The 24,220-nt window shown below is 35.4% G+C and overlaps 1 protein-coding gene across 1 annotated transcript in view; it reads left to right on the top strand.

Annotated features, from left to right (window-relative positions):
• The window catches only part of LOC106636384 (uncharacterized), a 301,782-nt gene extending 278,476 nt beyond the window's left edge, over nucleotides 1–23,306 (top strand). The window contains exon 2 of the mRNA XM_089595055.1: nucleotides 21,302–23,306. Within this exon, the coding sequence (XP_089451181.1) occupies nucleotides 21,302–22,500 (1,199 nt within the window). The 3' untranslated portion in view covers nucleotides 22,501–23,306. The remainder of the gene's footprint in view (nucleotides 1–21,301) is intronic.
• Nucleotides 23,307–24,220: the final 914 nt, after the last annotated feature.

Raw genomic sequence — 24,220 nt, 5'->3', positions numbered from 1 at the left:
ACATTATTTAAACAACTTTATTTTTTATCAAACGATCTGTAAATTTGTAAATTTGTAGTTCAACTCCTCCCTAATGCATAGGAACCAAAATTATAACGTTTTTTGAAAATTTTAATACCCTTCCAGTCGATTTAAAAAAAGGTCACTTTTTGCAAAAGTCGATGGTTTGCGAAAAACTTGCAATATTTTCATCTGAAAATTTAACTGTAGTTAGAGGATCATAAAACTGACATCATATTCAAATTTCAGCTCTCCATCACTACCAGAAGGCCAGTTATTGAATTTTCAATATTTGCAAAAAAATCGTGTTTTTTTGCGATTTGCGAGCGATCCACTAGACCGATTTTGCTCAACCGGGGCTCATTCTCTTTGTTTTTTTATTGCGCACATTTTTTATATTTAATTTTTTTTGTCCAAGCTTTAGTTTTTATTCTAGAAGCGAAAAACTGGTTTTTATCATTTTTACCATTTTTCTTGGTACCTTAGCGCCCAATATTCACTTATAAATTTTATTGCTATTAATTACTGTCACTTTAATCTATATAAAAAAATTTATTCCCGTCCAATAGGAATTTTCTGTACTTTTCAAGATTTTTTGGCTAATTCTATCTGTCTGTTTATGTCAAAGCCCTGGGTCGGAATATCATTGCTAACAGATGTGTCTTTTGTTTCTTCGTGAGTCTATACCTTGGTTTTGATATACTGTAGATTGATTTGCGAAAATGAAAAAGTTGTTAAAGTTGCAATTGATACTGTTTCCCAAAATAAAAAATGTATATACTAACTTAACAGAGAAGGTTGCTGCAGAGACACTATCAAAAACTCATTTTGAGACTCGGTTAAAACTATTAGACTCGTATTGGAATAAATTCATTGATTGTCATGATGAATTGGTTCAGTATAGTGAGTTAGATAGTCATGAATGTATTAAAAAAGATATTTACACAGAAGTTTAGACCGAATATATTAGCACCGAGACACGTCTGGGCGTGTTACACTTAAGGGACTTGACGTTAACGTTGCGAATTCCGACGTCGCTTGGGAAAAATTGTTACGGCGCTATGATAATACTAGAATTCGACTTTTCAGTACATTAGAAAATTTAATTCAACTTCCAGCCATTAAGCACGCAGTGTACAAGATTCGAATGAACTTGTTGATCATGCCGAGGAGGCCATGCGCGCATCACGCGAACTTCAATGTCCAATCGATTATTATGATAATTGGATTGTTCATTACATTAAATGCAAACTTGATTTAAGCTTGCGAGAAGCATAGGGAGTTTCACCAGAGAATATGGAGGGCTTTTCAACGTACTCGGATTCACTTAAATTTTTGGAGCGACGCATTCAATCGCTCGAACAAGCTCGCACTTCGGTCGATTCACGTGAAACTTCTACTAAATCAGGCAATCAATCAAACCCTTGTGTCGGTAATTTAAGACACATATCGGCCAATAATGCTCAGACGTTGGACAGTTCGGAATCTTAAGCCATTCCCTCTTGCGACCTCCGGAAAGATGATCATTGGCTGCAACATTGTTTTAAATTAAATGAAATATCGCACATCTAACGCCTACAATTTTGCAAAGTAAATAAACTCTGCTTGAATTGTCTGCAAAGAAATCATTTTTTTAAAGAAGTGCACATTGGTAAATTAATGTTTTACTTGCCAAGCAAAGCATCATACCAAGTTTTATTACGAGCCTCAACAAAAAATAGTAGCTAACTCACGTGATAGTACACTTTTTCAATTGACGGTAACCATGACACATCCTGGTCCATCCCTTTAGGACAAAGCTTCGTCCCAAGTCGGTTCACACACGGCAGCGGTAGGGGCGTCAGTTCTCTTAGCAACGGCACACGTTACTATAGTGAGCCCTAACGAAAAATCTCTTATAGTTCGTGCTTTGATTGACCCTGGCTCGGAACGTTGCTTTATTACCGAGCGCACAATGCAGTATCTTAATCTCAGAGCTCAACGGGCTTCGTTTTCGGTAATTGGTGTAGGCGCCGAAGAATCATCAAAAGCTACTGTAATTACACAAGCGACGTCAAAGTCCCCCAAGAATCGTGATTTTTCGCAATCATTCTCTGCTTTGGTGTTGAACGAGCTTACTTATTGTTAGCCTAGAGAAGAACTCGCGATTGTAATTGGCCTCATTTAAATGGCTTAGATCTTGCTTATGTACGCTTTTGTAAGCCCGACCGAGTTGATTGCATTTTAGGGGCAGATATCTATTCGCCAATACTTCTGCACGGTCTTATTAAAGGCCTGCTAAGACTCCAGTTGCGCAGAAAACGGTATTTGGTTGGATTATAACAGGTTCGGTATGTACTAACATAAGCAATTCGATTGAAGGTCGCGTTCTAGTCTTCCATACGTACGCAGAATTTTTACTTTGAGATCTGCTTTACGAAGTTTTGGGAAGTTGAGGAAGTACCAAGCAAAGTTCATCTAACAGCAGAGGAGGAGTTTCGCGAAAATCATTTTGTAAACACCCACTCTCGTAACTAATACGGTCGGTTTGTGGTTCGCCTTCCCTTTGCAAAGAGACCTGCTCTTGCTCCTTCGCGCCAAATTGCAGCTGCCTGCTTATATCGATCGGAACGCAGACTACTGCATGATTTAGAGCTTTTGAACGCTTATAAGGATTTCATGGTGGACTATCTTCAAAGAAAGCACATGGAAATCGTACCTCCTCAGCAGTTTAATAAACCTAATTACTACTTGCCTCACCACGCAGTAGTCAAGCCGGAAAACCTCTGAAAATTCGTGTCGTTTTTAATGCCTTGCAAAAAACTCCTTGTGGCTTGCCGCTCAATGATTTACTTCTTCCTGGTTGCAAGCTTCAGTCCGATACTGCAATGTTTCTCATCCAGTGGCGTTTTTTAAAATTCGTCTTATAACTGATGTAGTACAAACGTTTAGGCAAATTTTAGTACATCCTGAGAATGCAGACTGGCAGAGGATTTTGTGGAGAGAGGATTTCAGCGAGACACCTCAGGACTACCGCTGTGTAACTGTTACCTATGGCACGGCTTTGGCACCCTTTCTAGCCCTACGCATCATGAAGCAGATTGTTATTGACAGAGCTAAGAAGTGTTTAGAGGCCTCAGCGATCTTACTTCATCAACTATGTGTTGACGACCTTTTTGGTGGTGCCGATACAGTTGGCAAAGCTTTGCAGCGACCTGATCAGCTCATCGACCTACTGAAGGCTGATGACTTTTGATAAATGGGCTGCGAACGATCCCAGTTTACTTAGAGGTTTGCGATAAAAATCAACAAATGAAGTAGAGGTCAACCCGGAAGAAGTATTATCTACCCTTGGCCTCAAGTGGCAACCAAGCGATGATTTATTCTGTTTTAAAGTGTCCTCAAGGCAGAAAAATTTCACTGTATCTAAGCACTATATTTTGTCTAAAATAGCTCGACTGTTTGACCCCATAAGTTGGCTTGCTCCAGTCATCGTCATCACCAAGATTATAATGCAAGACCTTTGGCTTAGCAACGTCGATTGGGATACTCCAGTTCCTGATGAGCTTCAGACACGTTGGCTGAAATTTCGGAGCAAGCTTAACGGGGTCTCAACACTTTAAATACCACGATGACTTGATGCTGGTGAGAAGAGTCCGTGGGAATTGCATGGGTTCGCTGATGCGTCGCAGAGAGCCTACGCATCAGCCATCTATACAGTAGTACCTGGCCGCTTCGCTGTGCTTTTGCTTTCAAAGAGCAAAGTTGCTCCAACCAAGGTTCAATCACTGCCCAGGCTGGAGCTTTGCACCGCTACACTGCTTACGAGATTAGTCGTACATCTACTTTCAAAGATTCAGCTTCTACCAAAAAAAATACATTGTTGGTCTGGCTCCAAGGTCGGGCTAGAGTGACTTTGAGTTCATCCCTCACGATGGCATACGTTTCTAGCAAACCACTCAAGCGAGATACTTTCATTACTTCCAAAGGCAATTTGGAGGCACGTTCGCTCAAGCGACAATGCAGCAGACTGCGCGACGCGAGGTCTCACGCCCTCCGAGCTCGCTTCGCATTCACTTTGGTGAAACGGGCCTGTCTAGCTGTGGGAACGTGAGTCCGTTTGGCCACCACAAGCTGCATGTTCTACAACCCTGGATGACCCTATACATGCGCTCGTTGCCAGGGAACGGAGGGACTCCAAGGAGTCGTAAGTATCAGAAGGCTGCTGTTTACCAAACCTTCAAAAGTGTTCGAATTTTAGCAAAATACTCCGCATCCTAGCATATTGCAATCGTTGGAAATTACGCTCATTGCATCATAAAAATAATAATAGTCCTTACATTCGCTTTGGATACAAAGAATGGTCTATTGCTCGTAACTTTATTTTTAGAACGATTCAGCAGAATCATTACAACGCAGAACGACTACAGCTCAGTGTGGGTGACTCAGTCTCAAAACGCAGCCCACTGGCCAAGCTGAGTCCATTTATTTGCAAGCAGGGCTTAATTCGAGTGGGCGGACGCTTACAAAATGCCCCACTGTCGTACAACAAGAACCACCCAATAGTCCTGCCCGGAAATTGTATCTTCGTCATACGATTAGTAGAAGAGACCCATCCTTTTATGCAACATGAAGGAATTCAGTTAATGCAGTCTCACTTAAACCGCATGTTTTGGATCACACGTGTGCAGACTTTGGCCACAGGCGTCTACAATCGCTGCGTCACATGTAAAAAATTCAACGCCCGAAGCCCAGTCCAGAAAATGGGCTCCCTGCCAGCGGCTCAAGTTACCCCTGCTCGTCTATTCTCGTTGACTGGATTGGATTACGTGGGACCGATACCAGTATTATTTTCTCGAGGGAGAGGCGCTAAATCTACAAACGACTATTTTGCCATTTTTATCTCATGGTCACGCGTGCAGTACACGTACAAGTAGTTTTAAACTTAACTACTGATGCCTTTATTGTAACATTCTCGAGATTTAGTGCTCGCAGGGGAGTACCTACTACGGTATATTTAGACAACGCATCCAACTTTAAAGGCGCAGCGAAGGAGTTGAATGTTCTGTTTGCTCAGTCTTCAACGTTCGTGGATACTGTGCTCAGCACACTAGCATACCAGGGAGTTCAGTGGTCATTCATACCCCCAAGGGCGCCGCACCATGGAGGACTCTGGAAAGCTGCAGTGCAAAGCTTTAAGCACCACTTCCTGCGAGTCATCGGAAATGCGACACTCACTTTTGAAGAGCTTATAACCCTCGCTACCAAGATTGATGCCTGTTTAAACTCCAGGCCACTTTGCCCACTAAGCAACAACGCTAATGATGCTACAACCCTCACGCCAGCCCATTTCTTGGTGGGCTTGTCACTGCTTGCTCATCTAGAGCCTTTCAACCATTCACTGGAGCCACAGCGATTCACTGAACGTTGGTGACTACTCAGCGGCCTTAGAGACTCCTTTTGGTTCCGATGGCGAAAGGAGGTTTATCACCAGTTACAAGTACATAACAAGTGGCTCAACGTACATACTAATTTGCAAAAAGGAGACGTAGTGCTGCTAAAAGATGATTTAACACCATCCACTCAGTGGCCCATGGGATCAATTATTGACACTCATGCAGGTTCTGATAAATTGGTGAGGGTAGTTACATTAAAGACTGCTGATTCGATTCTTACACGATCCATCGTCAAGTTAATAAAGCTATCTACGGAGACTAAGATGGAGGTTCGTCAATCACCAGATTAGGAAAGCACTGACACATCAAGGCGAGTGAATGAAGAAATCAAGATATAGTTATTGACTTGACATTCCGTTCTCCTTTTTATTACTGATTAAAATTTATTTTCATATACTATAATTGATTAGTTGAGCGGGTATGTATAGTATATTACCAAGCCTTAAAAAGTTATCTTTTAATTTGTTTTAATTTAAAAAATTAGCTCATTAAAAATTTGTTTTGATTACTGTTAACCCAATTTCATTTTGATTATGATGATTGTAATACCACTTTATATCCGAAAGTGGTTTAGGAATTAACTCTATCCAAACTATGCTTTTCGGCTTCGCGTTGTCAGGTTTATCTTTACTTTTGTTTGTATCTTGGGTTAAATTTTCTATTGACGCTTTAATACGTCAAGGTGGGCGATATGTAAGCGTGAACGGAAGGTTTGACGTCCTCGTAGGTCCTACCGCTCAATCGCGACAAACCTTACGATTGTGTTTGTCTCCCCACTTAATTTACTGGATCGGAAACTGTAATATAAACTATGAGATTGATCTGTCCTGATGAGCAAAAAACTTACTTTTAAAATATGAATGCGTGCTCTACAAAGTAATTCAAGAAGACTAAGACATCTTAAAAAAAATTTTTTTTATTTTTGCATAGTACAATTTGCAAGTTTCATTTAAGTGAAGAAATAGTCCCCCTGAATTGAAAAAATACAAATCCTGGTCGGCAAAAAACTCACTTTCAAAATTTGAAATTCATGATCTAAAAAGAATTTCAGGTAGACCAATACGTCTTAAAAATTAAAGAATTTTTTTTCTGCCAAGTTTAATTTGCAAGTCCCACTCAAGTAAAAAAATTCAAGTCCCACGACAGCAAAAAAATACAAGTCCTGATTAGCAAAAAACTTACTTTTAACCTATAAAATTTGTGCTCTTCACTTATTTTAAGATGGCTGAGGGATCTTAAAAAATTGTTTTTTCTTATTGAAAAATTTATCGTCTAGTCGTTTTACTAAACTACTACCTTAAGGAGGTACCTTCGTACAATTGATGCTTTAGAAATATAGCATACACTGTTAAATTTTTGTTACCGTGGGTTAGTTAGTTAAAGAGAAAAATGTAACATGCACTTTTATGGAAAAAGTTTAGGTTAAGAACATTTTTGTAAATATCTCGAATGTTGACGAACAGATCTTAATGAAAATTAGGGAGGATATAAATAAACATACGAAAAAACGTATGGTAAAGACATTAGGCAATGAGCTCACGTCTGAATGATCAATCAATTATTAATGACACTCGCAGGACTTGGTTACTTTTGATACCATGTTGCGTTGGCATTGTTGGCGGGAAATACGAACGTAACTCCAAAAAATTTGGCTTGGCAAAACATAAATTTATTTTTCGTCATAATCACATAACTTAGTAACACTTAAATAATTTAATAATTTAATTAATTATAAATAATTTTGGTTACATAAAAAATACGTTTGAACAAAAATTACAGACTATTGAAGACTTGAGTGTTAATACTTATCCTTATCAATCTAGTATTCGGTCAAATAATTCTTTTATTAGAGTATTCACCCTGCTTATCTCCTGTTGTGATTTGGTTACACCAATCAGTCCTTTGGAATCTTCTCATAACAAATCTTTAATACCTTTTAAATTATTATTAATATATTGATCTATAATATCTGAAAATGAGATATTAGCATTTAAAATTTTTTTCCAACAAAAACTCATGTCATGTTTACATATGGCACCTGCTTTTATGATCGTACGCCACAAGTCACTTACGCGTCTCATTAAAACATTTATATACCGCTAAAATAGGTAGAGAAGTATAGTTATAATTTTCTAGTGACATTTTTCAGACATTTCTAGATTGGTACTCTATTGCTGAGGTACCTCCTTCAATGAAACTTGGATATTGTACTTGGCAAAAATTAAAAAAAATTTTTTTCTAGAAGTCTTAGTCATCTTGAATTATTTTGCAGAGCTCGCATTCATATTTTAAAAGTGAGTTTTTTGCCGACCAGGACTTGTATTTTTTTAATTCAAGGGAACTATTTTTTCACTTAAATGAAACTTGCAAACTGTACTATGCAAAAATAAAAAAAATTTTTTTTAAGATGTCTTAGTCATCTTGAATTATTTTGCAGAGCACGCATTCATATTTTAAAAGAAAGTTTTTTGCTCATCAAGACTCGTATTTTTTCGCTGTAGTGGGACTTGAATTTTCTCACTTAAGTGGGACTTGCAAATTAAACTTTGCAAAGAAAAAATTTCTTTAATTTTTAAGACATATTGGTCTACGTAAAATTCTTTTTAGACCATGAATTTCAAATTTTGAAAGTGAGTTTTTTGCTGTCCAAGAATTGTATTTTTTTATATTAGTAAAACTTGCAAATTGTTTTTGGCAAACAAAAGAATTTTAATTTTGAAGATGTCTTAGTTATTCAAAATCCTGGGTAGAGCATAAATTTTAAATTTACCCAGCCAGCACTGTTTAACTTTCAGATATCTGAAGTTTGCCATTACCAAGTTATCTTGACGTTATTTTGAAAAGAAGTCGTAATGGTAACTGTAAGATGAGTAAAAATGATATCTGTTAAGCGATAACGTAAAGATATCCCAGCCAGCACTGTTTAACTTTCAGATATCTGAAGTTCGCCATTACCAAGTTATCTTGACGTTATTTCGAAAAAAAGTCGTAATGGTAAGTGTAATATGAGTAAAAATGATATCCGTTAAGTGATAACGTACAGATATCGTATTAAAATGTAACTGAAGATATTAACATTATGGGAACTTAAAGAAAAACTTCTTAAGTAACTGTACGTTATCACACAATCGGATATCTTAAAGTGAGCATATTCTAGAGAATCTAAAGATATCAGAAATATGTTAACTGACAAAAAATCGTAATAAATTTACAATATTTTTCTGTGCGATGCCTTATTAAAGTTATATCGTGATAAATAAATGAAAGCAGAGAAAAACACGTGTGGCTGTGAAAATGTAATTGAGAAGAAATTTATTATAAATATTAATCATAACTTTAATTTTTAAAGAAATGTAAAGCAGTGTATACCATTTTTAAAAAGATTTGTTTTCTAATAAGTATACGATGTGGAGACGAAAACCCTTTAGTGAGCTTAATGATCGTCAGAAAAAAAGAAGAATTAATTGTACAAGCCAAAAAAAAGATCAAAAAGAAGCGACAGTAAATAAAAAAAGGCAAAAGATATCTAGTGTAAATGACGATCTACGTGATTTCACAGATGAGCCAAGTGAAGTTGAAAGCAATGAAAATTATCAAGAAGAATTAAGTTTTCACTTTGAAAGTGCTAATGAGTCAAACGAAGAAAATTCTAATGTAAGTGAATCTAATAATCTAAATGAATCTTATAATAGTAAACTCAATGAAGTGAATGTTTCTGGTGATGAGGATATACAAAACTGTATTGTGGATGCACAAGCAGATCTAGCATCTTGGAAGTGCCAGTATAATATATCTGGAGATGCTATGAAAAATTTATTAAAAGGATTTAAGCGTTGGCCTCCAGACAGCTTATCCAAGTTTCCTTTGGATGTGCGTTCTTTGATGAAAACCCCAAAATCTACAAACCTTATGAACATGGGTTCAGGTCAATACACACACATTGGACTACAAAAATCTTTAGAAATTGAATTGCAACGCATTAATTGTGACACAAAAATTTTAATAAATATTCATTCCGATGGATTACCACTGTGGAAAAGTAAAAATGTTCAATTTTTTCCACTCCTAGGCATGATTGTTAATAGTCAAGCAAATTATCAAGAACCATTCGTGATTGGAGCATATTATGGTCCAAAAAAACCTCCCAATGTTCACGAGTACTTCCATGCTTTCATCAGTGAGTATTATGAACTGCACACAGAGCGCTTCCATTTTAATAATAAACATTATACTGTAGAAATTAATGCAATCGTTGCTGACACTGTTGCTCGTAATTGGATTACTTGCTATCCTCCTCACAATGCATACTACGGATGTTCAAAGTGTATACAAAAGGGAACTTGGGTCAAAGGTCGCATGCTTTTTACAAGTTCAAACCAACCTTTGAGAGATGATCAGACCTATCGTCTTGAGTTACCTAATCGATACAAAGACTTAGTTAGTCCACTGGAGATGTTAGGTATCGGAATGGTATCTCAAGTTCCACTGGATCCAATGCACCTTCTATACATGGGTGTCACTAAACAACTGTTAATTCTGTGGTTTCAAGAATTTGGCGGTGGAGTGGCTGCTCAATACATCAATAATCTTTTTGACGATGATTACCGAAATGTAGGTAGATGTGTTCCTTGTGAATTTAATCGTAGACCAAGAGGTTTGGACGAACTTACTAATTGGAAAGCTACCGAGTACAGACTATTTCTTTTTTATTTGAGTCCAGTCAGTATTTTGAAATATCTTAGTTATTCCAGAATTAAACACTTGTATTCTCTTCATTTGGCGGTAAGAATTTTGAGCGATATTAATGAATACAAAAGAAACAACACTTTAGCTGATAAATTATTGCATGAGTTTGTTGATAAAATGGAGACTTTGTACAGCAGAGATACCTTATATTTCAATATGCATAATCTATGCCATTTGGCTCAGGATTCTTTTAGATCAGGTCCACTTGAAGCATTAAGTGCTTTTCCTTTCGAAAATTTTCTTCAAATTTTAAAAGCTATGATAAAAAATAGCAACTCTCCACTCGCTCAAATTAGTCGTAGAATAGCAGAAAGAGTAAAAGTATGGAAACCCAAGGAAAAATTAAAAGAAAATGAATTTTGTCTGCAAGGTAAAAGCAATGTAAAAACTGACAGTCCATTTACAAATGTTTTTTCTTGTTTTTATTCAGCAGTTCAGTTTGCTCATTTTGCACTGACAACCAAAAAATTCAATAATTGCTGTTACTTAAAAAATGGTAAAATTATGGTAATTGATCACATTTTATCCAATAACGCAGGAGTATTTATTGTTGGAAAACAATTTTTAAATGTATGTTCTATCCCAGAATATCCAGTAGATTCAAAAACTTTTGGAATTTATAAAGTTTCCAATTTATCTATGGTATCAGAAGATGGCCCCTTAAAGTTTATTGCCAAAAAAGCTTTTCAAATTCCAGTGGAAAATGGTTATTATATTCTACCAATTCTTCACACCTACTTTCCATGATATTTTGACGAGAATATATTTATTTATTTGTAAATAGATATTGTTTTAATATTAACATAGCAAGATTAAGGTTAATATTTTTATTATTATTATATATTTTATCATTATTTGAAATAAATTTTTAATTCACTTAAATCTAAATCCCAAAGATAAACTGTAGTTAATCGCAATTGATAACTAAAAATTAACTGTCAAAGTTGAAGTTTATTATTTTCAAAAGTTAGCGTGCAGACAAACTAACGTTAACTTATTGGCGCCATTTTATGACAGAATCTCTCAACAAAGCGCGGCCGGTCGTAGACTCTATCTATAGATCACATGTATCTCCAAGAAGCACAGCAAATTAATTGTATTTAATGATTATATTTTATCTTCATCTCGAGGCATCTGCTGTATTACCTGCATCAGTAAGTATTTTTCTATTATCTATACTTATGTAAGAAATACTTCGAAAATTTTCTAAGTACGACTTTGTAGGTTAAGTCAGCCAATTTGATTAAGATAAAGAGTCAAAACAAAATGTCTAATACTGTAAATAAAAACTTACAAGATATTAAGAATGCTCTTAAACGGCCTCTGTCAAACAAACCTCTGTTTGTTCACCATGGTTCAGTGCTGCTAAAAGTATTTAAAAAAGAGAGTTTCAAGAAGCCTGTCCAGGCCAAGCCTCTGATAAAAAACATAGATATTTCAATGAAGTATATACAATTGCGCTATCTTTAAAAACAACAGATGACACCCACGTACACTTTCTCATTTAAGAGGCACGCAGCTCAAACTCATCATTGGGTGTGACAAGTCAGGGACAGCCTGTTTACATACTTCATCATCAGCAGCATCTCCAACAGCAACAACTTCCAAGCTCATCCTACGGTAATTTTATTAACTTTCATTGTTAACTTCTTGAACAAGAAACTAATTATCTAATTTTTTACTTTTTTTTAGTCAATGAACAATATATCATCCAACAATCACCAACTGAATCTGTAAACGAGGAAGGTGTTGTCGAGGAGAGCATTGTCAAAGAGACGCTGTATGATCATGAGGATGGGACGCTTTCTGAAAATCTGGATGAGGATGATGGAATACCAGATGGTAATCAGCAGGGTGGAGATGATTCGTCAAATAATGTTGAGGGCAGCGGTGGTGTTGAAGGTGAAGTCACCGCCAGCTCCGTAAACAATTCAGGTGGACATGGGCATTCTCCAAATTTGGAAGCACTTGGTATCTTATCTCAGCAGCACCAGTGTTGTGGTGTGTACAATATTTTTATCATTTTCACCTTAGTCTTGAAACGACAATTTATAATACTATTTATTTTTTAGAGATGGTTCTCAAAAACCTGAAAACACAAGAAGCTACGATCACTTCCATAAATACAAAATGTGACATTATTATGGAAATACTATCCAACAGAGAGACAGGAGAAGTAGGCAACCGACCTATTGTCCCTTTGAGTATTTTGCCAAATGTTCCGCTTGGCACCGTTGATGATTTCATAACGTTTGACGAGCAGTTAAAAGAAAGTATTGAGATTCAAAAGGCTTTTGTAAGTAAAAGAAAAACTTAGAACATAAATATGCAATAAAGATGTATAATATTTCCAACAATAATAAATACATAAATTTTTTTTAGGAAATTTTTATTTAAAAAACAGGTGGGGCAAATTCCGACAAATGAGTGAAAAATTTGCTAACAAAGACTTTGTCAAATGACATAGGTAAAGTTTACACGTGGACCGGTATAAGAACTGGTACTAAAAAAATGGCTGGTACCACTTTTGCTACTTTTATAGTCGGTGAGTTTCTTTGATTTTAAATTAAGCAATCATAAAAAAAAAAAAAATCGAGTTTTATTTTTAGAAACTTACCAAAGGCTTCACTCAACGGATACCGAGGAAGCATTACAAGGCTCAATAGCTAAGTGGTTGCAAAGGACAAGCTACAGAATAAGCAATGCTGCAAGAGCAGCAATGAAAGAACAAGCTGCTAAAGCAGCCAAAATAGCAGCAATAACTCAACAAGTAGTTGATCATGGAGACAACGATGAACGCCAGTCAAGAGTTTTGGAAGAGTTATTCTTTTCATTTTAGTGATTCTTTTTATTTATAATTTTTTCGTTTTTTTTCGAATTAAGATTTAAGATGTGATTATACAGTACTAAGGTAAAATAGAAATGAAAAAAACAATATGATCTCCATTATTAGATAAGTTGAACTACTACGATGTGATTCTAGAGTACAAAAGTTAAATAGAAGATAAATGTGAAAGTTTAATAATCAAAATGAAAAAAATGTGATCTCATTATATATAAGTTCAACGTAATAATATTATATAAAAGTAATGTATATATATATACAATGTACAAAATAGATAGAGAATATAAAAAATATATTGTATGTATAACATGCGCAATGAGAAATAAAGAATTACAATAAATTAATACAACACAATTTACTTTTATTTTTATTACATATGTTATATATATATATGGCCTGAAATATATTAATCAGTTATCGTACCGATATCTTTAGAATGTCTTAAAGTTACCATCACTAATTACTGTCAGATATCTGCGAGAGCAACTTAAAGTTTACTTTCAGATAACTTTCTATTTTTTTATTTTATACATCGCTTTATCTTACGGTTATCTGCAAAGTTACGTTACGATATCCACTGAGGATATACTGATGGTGGACTTAAGATTCCTTTACCATATCTTACAGATGTCTTTACGCAACTTCTAAGTTATCCTCTTTTTTTCTTTTATCTTTAGCCAGATAACTTTTAGAATCCTTAACGTTAACGTAGTGCTGGCTGGGTAAGTAGTAAGTTTTTTGCCCATAAGGACTTGTATAATTACGCCTCAGTGGGACTTGTATTTTTTCCTCTAAGCAAGATTTGGATTTTTTTCTGTGATCTCTCTCTTGCCGTTATCTTTGATGAGCTTTTACTATTGTTATTGTTTGTTATTTGTTTGTTAGAAGTTTCTGATAAAATGAAATTCAGTCAGTGGTAAAAAATTGAAGTGCGAAAAATCAGCTGATGATTTTGCATCAGCTGATTTTTTTCAGCAGTGTTTTAATGATATTGACAAAGCGTTCCGTCCGAGTAATGCAGATATACATGAAGATGATACACTAATCCTTTCGCAATAAAAACTTATTTGTTTATCCGTTATTGCAAAAAACGTAAATTACTTATATCATGGCTCCAGAGTATAAGTAAGAGCTTTTTTTTCTTTTGAAAAAATTTGTATTTTTTTTTGGAAAGTACAATGCCGTTTATTGGAAAAAAATATGCAAAACTGACTGAGATATTTGCAATTGTTTGAGCCGTAAAATATGACTTTTACAAGAAAACGTCCAAACTTACAAAAATAAATTATTTTTTCGTTTTTAATCATTATTAACATCAAATACAATGTTTTAACCTGAGTGAAATGTCGATAAACCGACCGCAAAGATTGTAATAACTCTTCAAAGTTTTATTTCAAAAAATTAATTTACACAAAACCAATAATTATTTTGCAATTTTACAAATAGTTTTTTGTTTTGCTTTTTAACACCTCTATTTTTTTAACAGTTATATTTATATTGACATAATTTTTTTTTTCTACGTCAATCAAAAATTTTTCGGTATAAAAAATGTCTTTTTGAACTTTCACGCCATTAATGTGTTCCTAACAATAAATAATACATTTGAAAAAGTATCTATTTTAGAGGTAATTTTCACATCTTAAAAAAAATGATAGATCACGTGATGAAGCCTGATTATTCGTCGTGTGATTGGCTGAGACTGATCGAGCGTGGGTAGTTTTGACAGTGAGATTTCAAAAAATCAGTGAAAAATCATTATAATTTGTAAGTTGATAAATATTACGATATTATGTGTTATGACAAAGATATAATTATTTTTTTTTTTTTTCAAAGTATAGAAAATAAAAGTTTAATTAAATTTCGGGGGTTGGCGCGCGGAGAGCACAGGGGGTGCAGCCCCTCGTATGATGAAAAAGATGTATGGTTGTAAAATGCCTCTAAGGACAATAAAAGCAGAGATGTAAGTGAACAACCGTATAAATAATTGACATTGGTTCAGTCATTGTTAAATAAACAAATAATGCTGACTTTAATTTAGACGAAACTACTTTTTTTGTATTTCTGGGAAAATTTTGTAGGGGATTAACCAATTTTTTTTTAACTGGAAAAAATAAGATTAAACCGTATTTTTTTGTCTCTGGGCCGTGGACTGGATCTAATATTGTTGTAAGCACAAGTTTTAAAAATAATGAAATAACAAAATATGCGAGCTGTAACTATTGTATTGTAATTAATGTTCCCATATGAGTAACTAGCAGCCCCCCGTCACGGCTTCGACCGAGACTTACTAAATGAAACACCGTCGTGTGTTGACATGTAATGTGAAACGTGTTCAGTTAGAAATTTTACATTTATTCCTGATACTGCTTAGAACAAAAATCTTCTTATTAAAAACATGTTTGTTCGTAATCCACATAGTTTATTTGGTCAAATAATAAGCTGTAACAATAAAAAAAAATATAATTATGCTAAAAAGTATCGTGCGCTCCTTATGCCATAAAATAATCGTTGGTCATGAGGGGCCGTTCATTTGCAGTTTCTTCCGTATAATTTACGAAAAGGGCTATTTTTTAAGCTGCTAAGGTTTTAAACTACCAAAAAATATATATCAAAAAAAAATTTTTTTTTTAATCTCACAACTTTATAACCAGAGCAACAAAGTCTTGGAGCTTAATGTCTACATTTTTTAATGCCACAAAAATACAATACATTTTCTACCTATTTAAAAATCTGAAAAATTAAAGAGATTACTGTGAGGGTACAATAAAAAGCTAATCTCTCACGTAATAGATTCTTTTTTTGTCGATTTTGAAGCTGCTGTTCCAGTCTCGATGAATTTTCTGCGTCAGTTTGTTGACGCCATAAATTGTATTCATTAAATACACTTAAAGTTTTCCTTTCAATTCACCCTCTTGCGACTTTTGGCATGCTTAAGACTTTTGTGACCCCTAAAGGCTGTTTTCTGTCAACTTTGTTAAGTTCATTTATATTTGTTGGCAAGGTAGTTCGACGTCCGATTACCCTAAAAAAGACCGGTGAGCTTCTTAAGTAAACTCTTTCTTGACTAAAGTTTACAGCAATTGTGACTGCCTGGATACCTCAGGGTGATCTTCTCTGGCCTGCGGTTGAAGACCCAGACTGATCGGGAAAAAAATTACAAAGTCCGAAGCTTTGGAGCTAGTTGCAGTGCTCTTTCCCAACGTCTTCTTGTATAACATCGAAGACGTTGGTGTTTAAAGCACCTTTTTTTTGCAGACTCAGTTGTTTTGATGATTTAAGGTAGAGAGATTGGTAGAGATTGGTTTGTGATGCTTGACCGTTGGAGACTCCCGTTGGCTCAAGTTTTTTTTTTCTCATCGCTGTTAGTTTGCCCAGCACAGATCTTAGAGAGTATCGGTGATTCCTGGTTGAATGTTTAGAGTCGAGAGGGTATTATAGGGTCGTCGGTCACCGGGTTTCGCAGCCTTGCGAAGAACAACTCCGCTCGTGACGACTACCAGTGAATGACTTGGTTTAATAGTGGCCGTCTTTAGTTTATAAAGTCTTTTAGTCGACGAATCGCTTCTGGAAATGGTAGTAAAAATGTATTTGTTGGCAAGGTAGTTTACACTTAGGTGGCCCTTAAAAGAACCGATGAGATTAAAAGTTAAGTAGTGAACGTAAATACTGTTATTGGCCCTGAAAAAGGCCAGTGGTGAAATTTTCAGTTATTGCTTATTATTATTCTTGATGATGGAGAGCCAGCTGTGGGTAGCTTGATTCTTATCCTTGGAGTCTCTGTGTACGAAGACCGTGCATGAGGGAGATACGGCGCTGACCAAAATTTATCTCGTCTTCACGTCGTTTCCCGGATAACTAATCGCTCATAGTTAGTGGAGAAAGTGGGCCTGAAGAATACCTTCTCTGTAGGTATGCCGTTGGAGTGACCACTAAGAAGTTGGCCGTTGTGGCTGTACGTTTGTAGTAAAAATAATTCTCTGACGGCACCAAGCCAGATTGTAGTATGGCCATATAACTCTGAAGTGTTGGAGCAGATTGTGCTCTGGCTAGATACGTCTCCTGGTATTCTGCTAGAGACGTCTGTCACGACTACTTTCCGTGAAGGAGTTATACTGCCCGGTAATAGGTGACTGAGTTTTCTCTTCTTCTTTCAAATTATTATACCTCTCCTTACCACCGTCTTTTAACCAAAAGGAGGTTCACGCCGGGCTCCCCCGGCTCCAGAAGGAAGGGGGAAAAACAATTAGGATTAATAAATTTAACGCGGAATCAAGGTTTAATCAAGCACTGTATTCTCCTTTTCTTTTGTTAGACAATACACCAATCGAAGGTGCCGGCGATTCAGCGGCCACGGCACCGACGTCGACCGCGATCGCGCGAGCACGTACACTTTTTCACCGGACTGACACCCACGTCCTACAGTAGAAGTCCACACGCCATTAGCCCCACCACCATCGCACTCTACCCTTAGGTCAACAGTCTTTCTCTCCTGATCTCACTGCTCCCGCATCCGGATTCTCCCCGCCTACACCTAGTCACTATGCCCTCCCCAGCTCGTGCCCAGCTTCGCGCTTTCCTTTCTTTATCCCTCTCCCACAGCTCTTACACATGCACCCACACTACTCGGACCGGCTCCTCAAGTCCCCCAGCTCTACTCACTCCCACTCTCCGGCTTCTCTCCTCTAACCGTCCTGGCCCCGGAACACTCACTCCCTCCACTCTCACCTTCATGCAAGCCCCAAACACCCTACCTCGTCCCGACGTTGTCTGACCCCTAGGGTGGCTCCTCGATCCTCAGCTGCTGGCAGGTTCTCTCCTTTCTCTCTCAAATGCCCTGGCTTGGCTCCCGTGACCTCGATCCAGCTATTTCTCACCTCGATGATGACCCCGGCCTCTGTCCCTGACTCAGGTTCCTCACCACGCTTCGACTCTCGCACCTCGATTCCTCCGCTTCTTCTCTACCTTCACTCTCTCTCGCTCTCTCTCTCTCTCAACACTCAACGATCTCAAAAGAAAAGCCCTCGCTACCTAAAAAAGGTACTATGGAAAAAGAAAAAGCCTCGACACGCTCGCGCTTCGACTGCCACGCTGCACGGCTCGAGCCAGACTGAGTCCCCTCTCCGGCTTCTGGAGGCGGTCCTCTCGCTGACTTCCACTGCACTGCACTGATTTCCCGCGCCTTTTCGGCTTCTTCCGCCGCAGCTGCTGTCGTCTCCACCAATCCGACTTAGCGCCTTCGTCGTCCCGCCCAGCTCGCGCAGGCCCCCAAAACACAAATACATCAAAATAATTAGGTGGTTGATAACGAAGTAGGCCTGAAAAATAGAAGAGAGCAAGGAGGCGTCGCTGGGTCGAAGGGAAATTTAGTGCCACTAATTTCACCTCGTCACACGTCATCAGTTAGAACAAATTTTTTATTGGTGGCACTCGTCAATCCTGGAGGTTCAGGGTGAAAGTAGACCTAGGTCACTTGCCCATTGGAGAAGAGCGTCATGGCTAACCGGGATACCCAGCTGCACGACTATCATCTTTATTCTTGTTGCAGCTTGGTGAACTGCCAGTAGACGACTGCAGAAATTTCCGAGAAGCTCCGGCCTATTACAACGAACCACACTTATCTAATTCTGTTGCAGGTAGCTTCGATTTTATGTCGATGCCACCTAGCGGATCCTACTGAACTAAAGTGAAAAGCTGGCATATTTTTGCAAAACTTTGAGCTAATTTATTGCTATTTTTTTTAAATTTTTCAAGATAAAAACCATACTAAAATCGTCTAAGAAGTGTCAAGAATCGGTATGCAAAATTTCAGCTGAATCGGTTCAGCAGTTTTTGCGGTTAGCGATTACAACGGTTTTAGCGACTTTGCTTTATATATTAGTAAGATTTTTCCAGTAATGTGTGGTATAATTAATTTAAATACTCCTATTTTGAATGAGAAAAGATTTGTGTGAACATATTTTGTAAACAAAAGTAGTTGTAAGTCAAAAGTTGATAAAATAACGGTTTTAGCGACTTAGCTTTAAATATTAGTAAGATGAAAAAAGTGATAAAGTGGTTCCTTTAAGGAAGTTCCCTCCTAAAATGAAATTGATCAGATTTTGATGAAACTTTACAAATATATTATTTAATATCGTACAAACGACTAATAAAGTTTCTGATCCATTCAGAACTTGTGAGCTGAGATGTGAACATATCTTTTAACACGTGCTTTAATGGGAATTCATGAAATTGTACCGAACCTCATACTGCCCTTTTTTTTACGGTACTTCTAAAGATCAGATTTTAAAATAATTAAAATATGTTTTTCATTAATTGCTCAAGAACGTTTATGTATTTTTCTAGAGTGGTTGAGAACTTTATAAAGGAATATTTATTGATACTGTAAAATATTTGATGCGATAGCAGTTACATAAATTAGTTTCCATACTAATTGAAATACGCTCACATAAACATACAGGAAACAATTCGCATGATAAATAGCAACGTTTGGTTTGTTTACCTATACGATAGCTGATGCCCGCCCCAATTGCTTGTCTGCTCCACAAGCGCAACGTTGCTACACTTCTTACACATAAAAAGTTTGATGTTCTCTGTCTTTTTCTAAGATCGATCTTTCTCTCTCTTGCAGAGGGAACCCCCTTAAGCATGAGCCTTTTTAAATAGTAATAATAAGTGCCTTTTGAGGCAGTAATAATAGAAATAGAAATGAAACAAGACGAGTAAGCTACCAGGTCGGCTTAATTGTAGTAATGTGATTTGATTAACCATTGAATAAAAATTACAATGATAATATGAAGTTAAACTCGGGGAAATGAAAGTTCTACAAAAGCAAAAATTTAAAGTATGAAACTGCTTTATACTTAAAAGAAAGAAAAGAAAGAAAGAAAACCTTAAAGTCAGGCTTATTTAACATGTTATAGCGAGTCTGTGACTTTAAAGTCGTAATTAAATAAAATGACTTTTATAACTTAATTTTTTGAAACTAACTAACAGTTTTCTCAGTAAAAATGACTAAAATTTTGTTCGATATTTAATCAAATTATTTTGTTAATCAAGAAATTCATGTAGGTAGTGCTATTTATAAATATCAATTAAAAAATATTACGAACAGTAACTTATTTATCCACCTAAGCTATTAGGATTTGAAGATTTTCTTGTTTCATAGAACGTTATATTACTGCACAAAATAAGGCAAAATTTTTTCACCAAAAAATTACAAGATCTATTTTTAAAGAAATTTGAAATTTGAATAATTAGAAGATAAAAAAGATCAACTGCAACTCTTAAAGAATCACTTAAAGAATCAAATGATCAAAGTAGATGTACACTTCGATAACAACAAAAATACAAACGCATACAGTCCCAAGTGGAAATTTTTTTTTTGATTACGTAACGAAACAAAAATAATAACTAATAGTAATATTTTATAAAGTCCAGATTTGAGACTATAATAAAGTTTAATGAGTATAATTAGTTATTATTTCTTATCATTTTATATATTTTTTTTTTTTTTTTTTTTTTCGTCATGAATGTCATTACAGAAACATCGAAAAAAGTAGTAACTAGAAACAACTTTTATGATTAATGATTACTATTTCATACTTGACTTTTAAGATTTTAAAAAAACTAATAGCTATTAATAGTTGTTAATGATAGATTATATTTATTGTTTTGTATTTTATATCAGATAGAAAAAAAATTAAAAAAATAATCTTTATGGGCACGGTTGTACCGTTCGATCTCGAGAACAAAAAAAAAAAAACTTATAATAAGCATTTTAAAGTTTTAATAACAACCTGTGACAGACAATTGTGAATAATAAGTCTTATTAATTGTCTTAAATCTAGACATTGAAAACTGTTATTATTTTTTTTTATTTCCTACTAATTTTTAAAAGTAATTAGTACCAACTTATCAAACAAAATTATTTCCGCTTGGGGTGCAACACAAAACGTTTCGACCCCATTTTGCTTAAAAATATATATCTAATACTTTCTTGGTAATTAGGAAAAGTCAAAAGTACTTTGTTGACTAATAGAAAGGGTCCTAAATATAAGAAGTAAAACGGAATAAGTATTTTTCATAATGGTTAGACCTGTAACATTGTAACTGACTACATTCTCATGTTAACTATTTTTTTTTATTTTTACTTATTTTAGCTACCTATTCTCATGTTCTTGAAACATTTGTGTGTTTTAAACAAATTTTTATTAACTTTACAAATTATGTAAAAATCTTACATAGTCCCATGATAATTATTGTTTTATACTTCCAGGTAGCTTAACTGGAGAAGACCTATCATTAGAAGAAGCTAAAATTGATGAAGAAACACTGACAAGTTCATCAAACAAAGAACATCAAACAAATTTTCACAACCATAATAGTAACATTACTTATGAAACAAATCCAAGATCATCTTCTGCATCTCCTTCACTTACTTTACATTCCCCTCATGAAGATGACAATAGATGTAATATCTTACAAGGAGGTGTGATTTTATGTTCTGCTCCACTTTCTACATCTACAACATCAACATCAGCAAACATTGATGTCTGTAATTTACCCACTGTAAGGTACAGTGCAGTATTTGCAGCATCTTGTACGCAAGCTACTACGTTACATGATTTTCACAACCAACAAGAGTTACATCAATCACATGCTCTTCAGACCCAAACAAATCAAGACATTTGGGGACCGTTGGCATCCACTGCTTTGAATCTTAATAACCAAACGTTTTTACATCCATCTTTACAGAACAATTCTTTAGATAACATAGAACTTTTACAAGTTGACTCAAAAACGACTATTCTCAACCACTGTCCAGAAGGTTCTAATTCAACTACTTCGAACTGGATTACATCTCAAGAAGATTCATACGAATCAAATATTTTGCGACATAATATTATACAAAATAATTCACAGGAATCAGTATTAAAAGAAGAACCAAACAACAGCCATAATAATTATACTCATACCGCCATACAAGTATCCCCTTCACATCCAACAACAGACAACGAAGTCAGTATTCAACTTGCAGAATACAATCCAAGTACATCCAAAGGACATGAGATATTATCTCAAGTTTACCAACAAAGTGCCATACCCTTGAAATTGGTTCCTGTAAAACCGCGAAAATATCCAAATCGTCCTAGTAAAACACCTGTTCATGAACGTCCATATGCTTGCCCGGTTGATGGTTGTGATCGTAGGTTTTCAAGAAGTGATGAACTCACAAGACATATCCGAATACACACAGGACAAAAACCATTTCAGTGCCGCATTTGTATGCGTTCATTTTCAAGAAGTGATCATTTAACTACTCATGTGAGAACTCATACAGGAGAGAAGCCTTTTTGTTGTGATCAATGTGGAAGAAAATTTGCTCGAAGTGATGAAAAAAAAAGACATGCGAAAGTACACTTGAAACAGAGGTTGAAACGTGAATCAAATCTTTCTCATTTACGCAGTGATTGAACCAGTTAACTTTAAAACTTGTAATGATTAGTAAATACTTTTTGTAAAAATTGAGAGACTATATTGTGTATTTCGATATGTATTTGCAATAACAAAATCCGTAAGCTATTTGCGATGTACATATGTGCATTTAAAAGCTCCGATTTGTAGATTGAAAGGAGACCACTTAATATATATACAAACAAATATTTTGCATTAACAGAGTAACAAGGAAAAAAATCTATATTTATAACAAGTAAACTATTCTTTTAATTCAACTGATTTATATTTTATAGAAGATGCTTCTATGATTAAAAAAACGACAAGTATTTTAACATAGTTTTATGACGTGAGAGATAATTTATTGATTATACGTAGATAATACACATGATACAAGGTATATCATGTACAGGTACACTGTAATACTCTTATCTACATTTAACACTAAGTTAAGAGTGATATTAAATAACACAAGTTTTAAAAAGTGAGTCAAATCATATGTTTCGAAAATGTTGTTGGAAAAGTACTTGATTCCAACAAAATTCAACTGTCGTAAACGATGTACTAGAAATAATTTATACTGGTTGTTGACACTAACTTGTTTCTAAATAACCTAATATCATGTTATAGGTGTAAAAAGCTGTAATGAATGATTTGGGTAACTAAATCGAAGCAGGAACTTATAAGACTGCCGTAACTGTATTAACGAATTAAAAAATATATTTAAGTTATTAACATGTATTTTGAAAGGGAGTCTCGTACAGTTTAAAACGTGATATTGGATAAACACATAATAAAAATTATAAGTCATAGTAGAAAATTGTTGCCTAATAAATAATGCTTAAAATATATTTAACTTATATTTTTTCAATCCAACTAATACTGTCTCGTATTACTATCTGATATATTTAAGGGGGTAGTGTCACAAAATTCAAAAATTTAGGAACGCCTTGAAAAAATTTGTATAAACTAACAATTATGCGTAGAATAACATATTAAATTTTCAGACATCCTAGCTTCACCATTCTCGAGAAATAAATTACCCATTTAACACGTACTCCTATGAGAGAAAGAGTGTTTTACTGATTACGACTAAAAAAAATTTAAGACTTTGCTGAAATTGAAATATAATGTAAAATAGTATGTTTTAAACATCATATTATACAAACGGCATCCGAAGCTTCACCGTTCTTTAGTTATAACGAATTAAAAGTGTGTACTTGAAGATCCGTGAAGATGATGCAACGTCTTGTTATAGTGTCGAAGGGAATCTGTATTATCGGCATTTTGTATACGTATGTGCATACGTACCACTTTTTTTGACAAGTCTCCCATTTGGTAAACGAAAACGTTCAGACATTTTTTACGGATATTTCACCACCAACTCAATGTTTACGTACAATATAACCTCCGAATGTATCTATACTTATACGTTTATATAGATATACAGAGGGTTTTCGCCTCATGCGGCGTTGCCATATTTATTGTCACTTGTCTGTTTCGGAACGCATAATGTATTTCGGAGCACGCATTGACTATATATTGTGACACTACCCCCTTAATTAAAGGCTTCGTAAGAAGCGATGTTGACTCGGTGGTAAGCGTGCTTAGTACTGATGCAGCTCATGCAGCACCATTCTAGGAGTCGATCGTGGGTTCGATTCCTAGTGAGTGCAGATTTTTTCAAAAACTGTTTTCATTGAAAAAAGCTCCTATAAAAACCCAGCTGTTTTGAGGCAGG

Source organism: Copidosoma floridanum, unplaced genomic scaffold, assembly GCF_036245765.1.
Source record: "Copidosoma floridanum isolate Cflo_tuat_1 unplaced genomic scaffold, Cflo_Japanese_pri ptg000024l, whole genome shotgun sequence".
Lineage (NCBI taxonomy): Eukaryota > Metazoa > Arthropoda > Insecta > Hymenoptera > Encyrtidae > Copidosoma > Copidosoma floridanum.
Note: the sequence above shows the minus strand (reverse complement) of the source record. Positions and strands in the feature narration are given on the sequence as shown.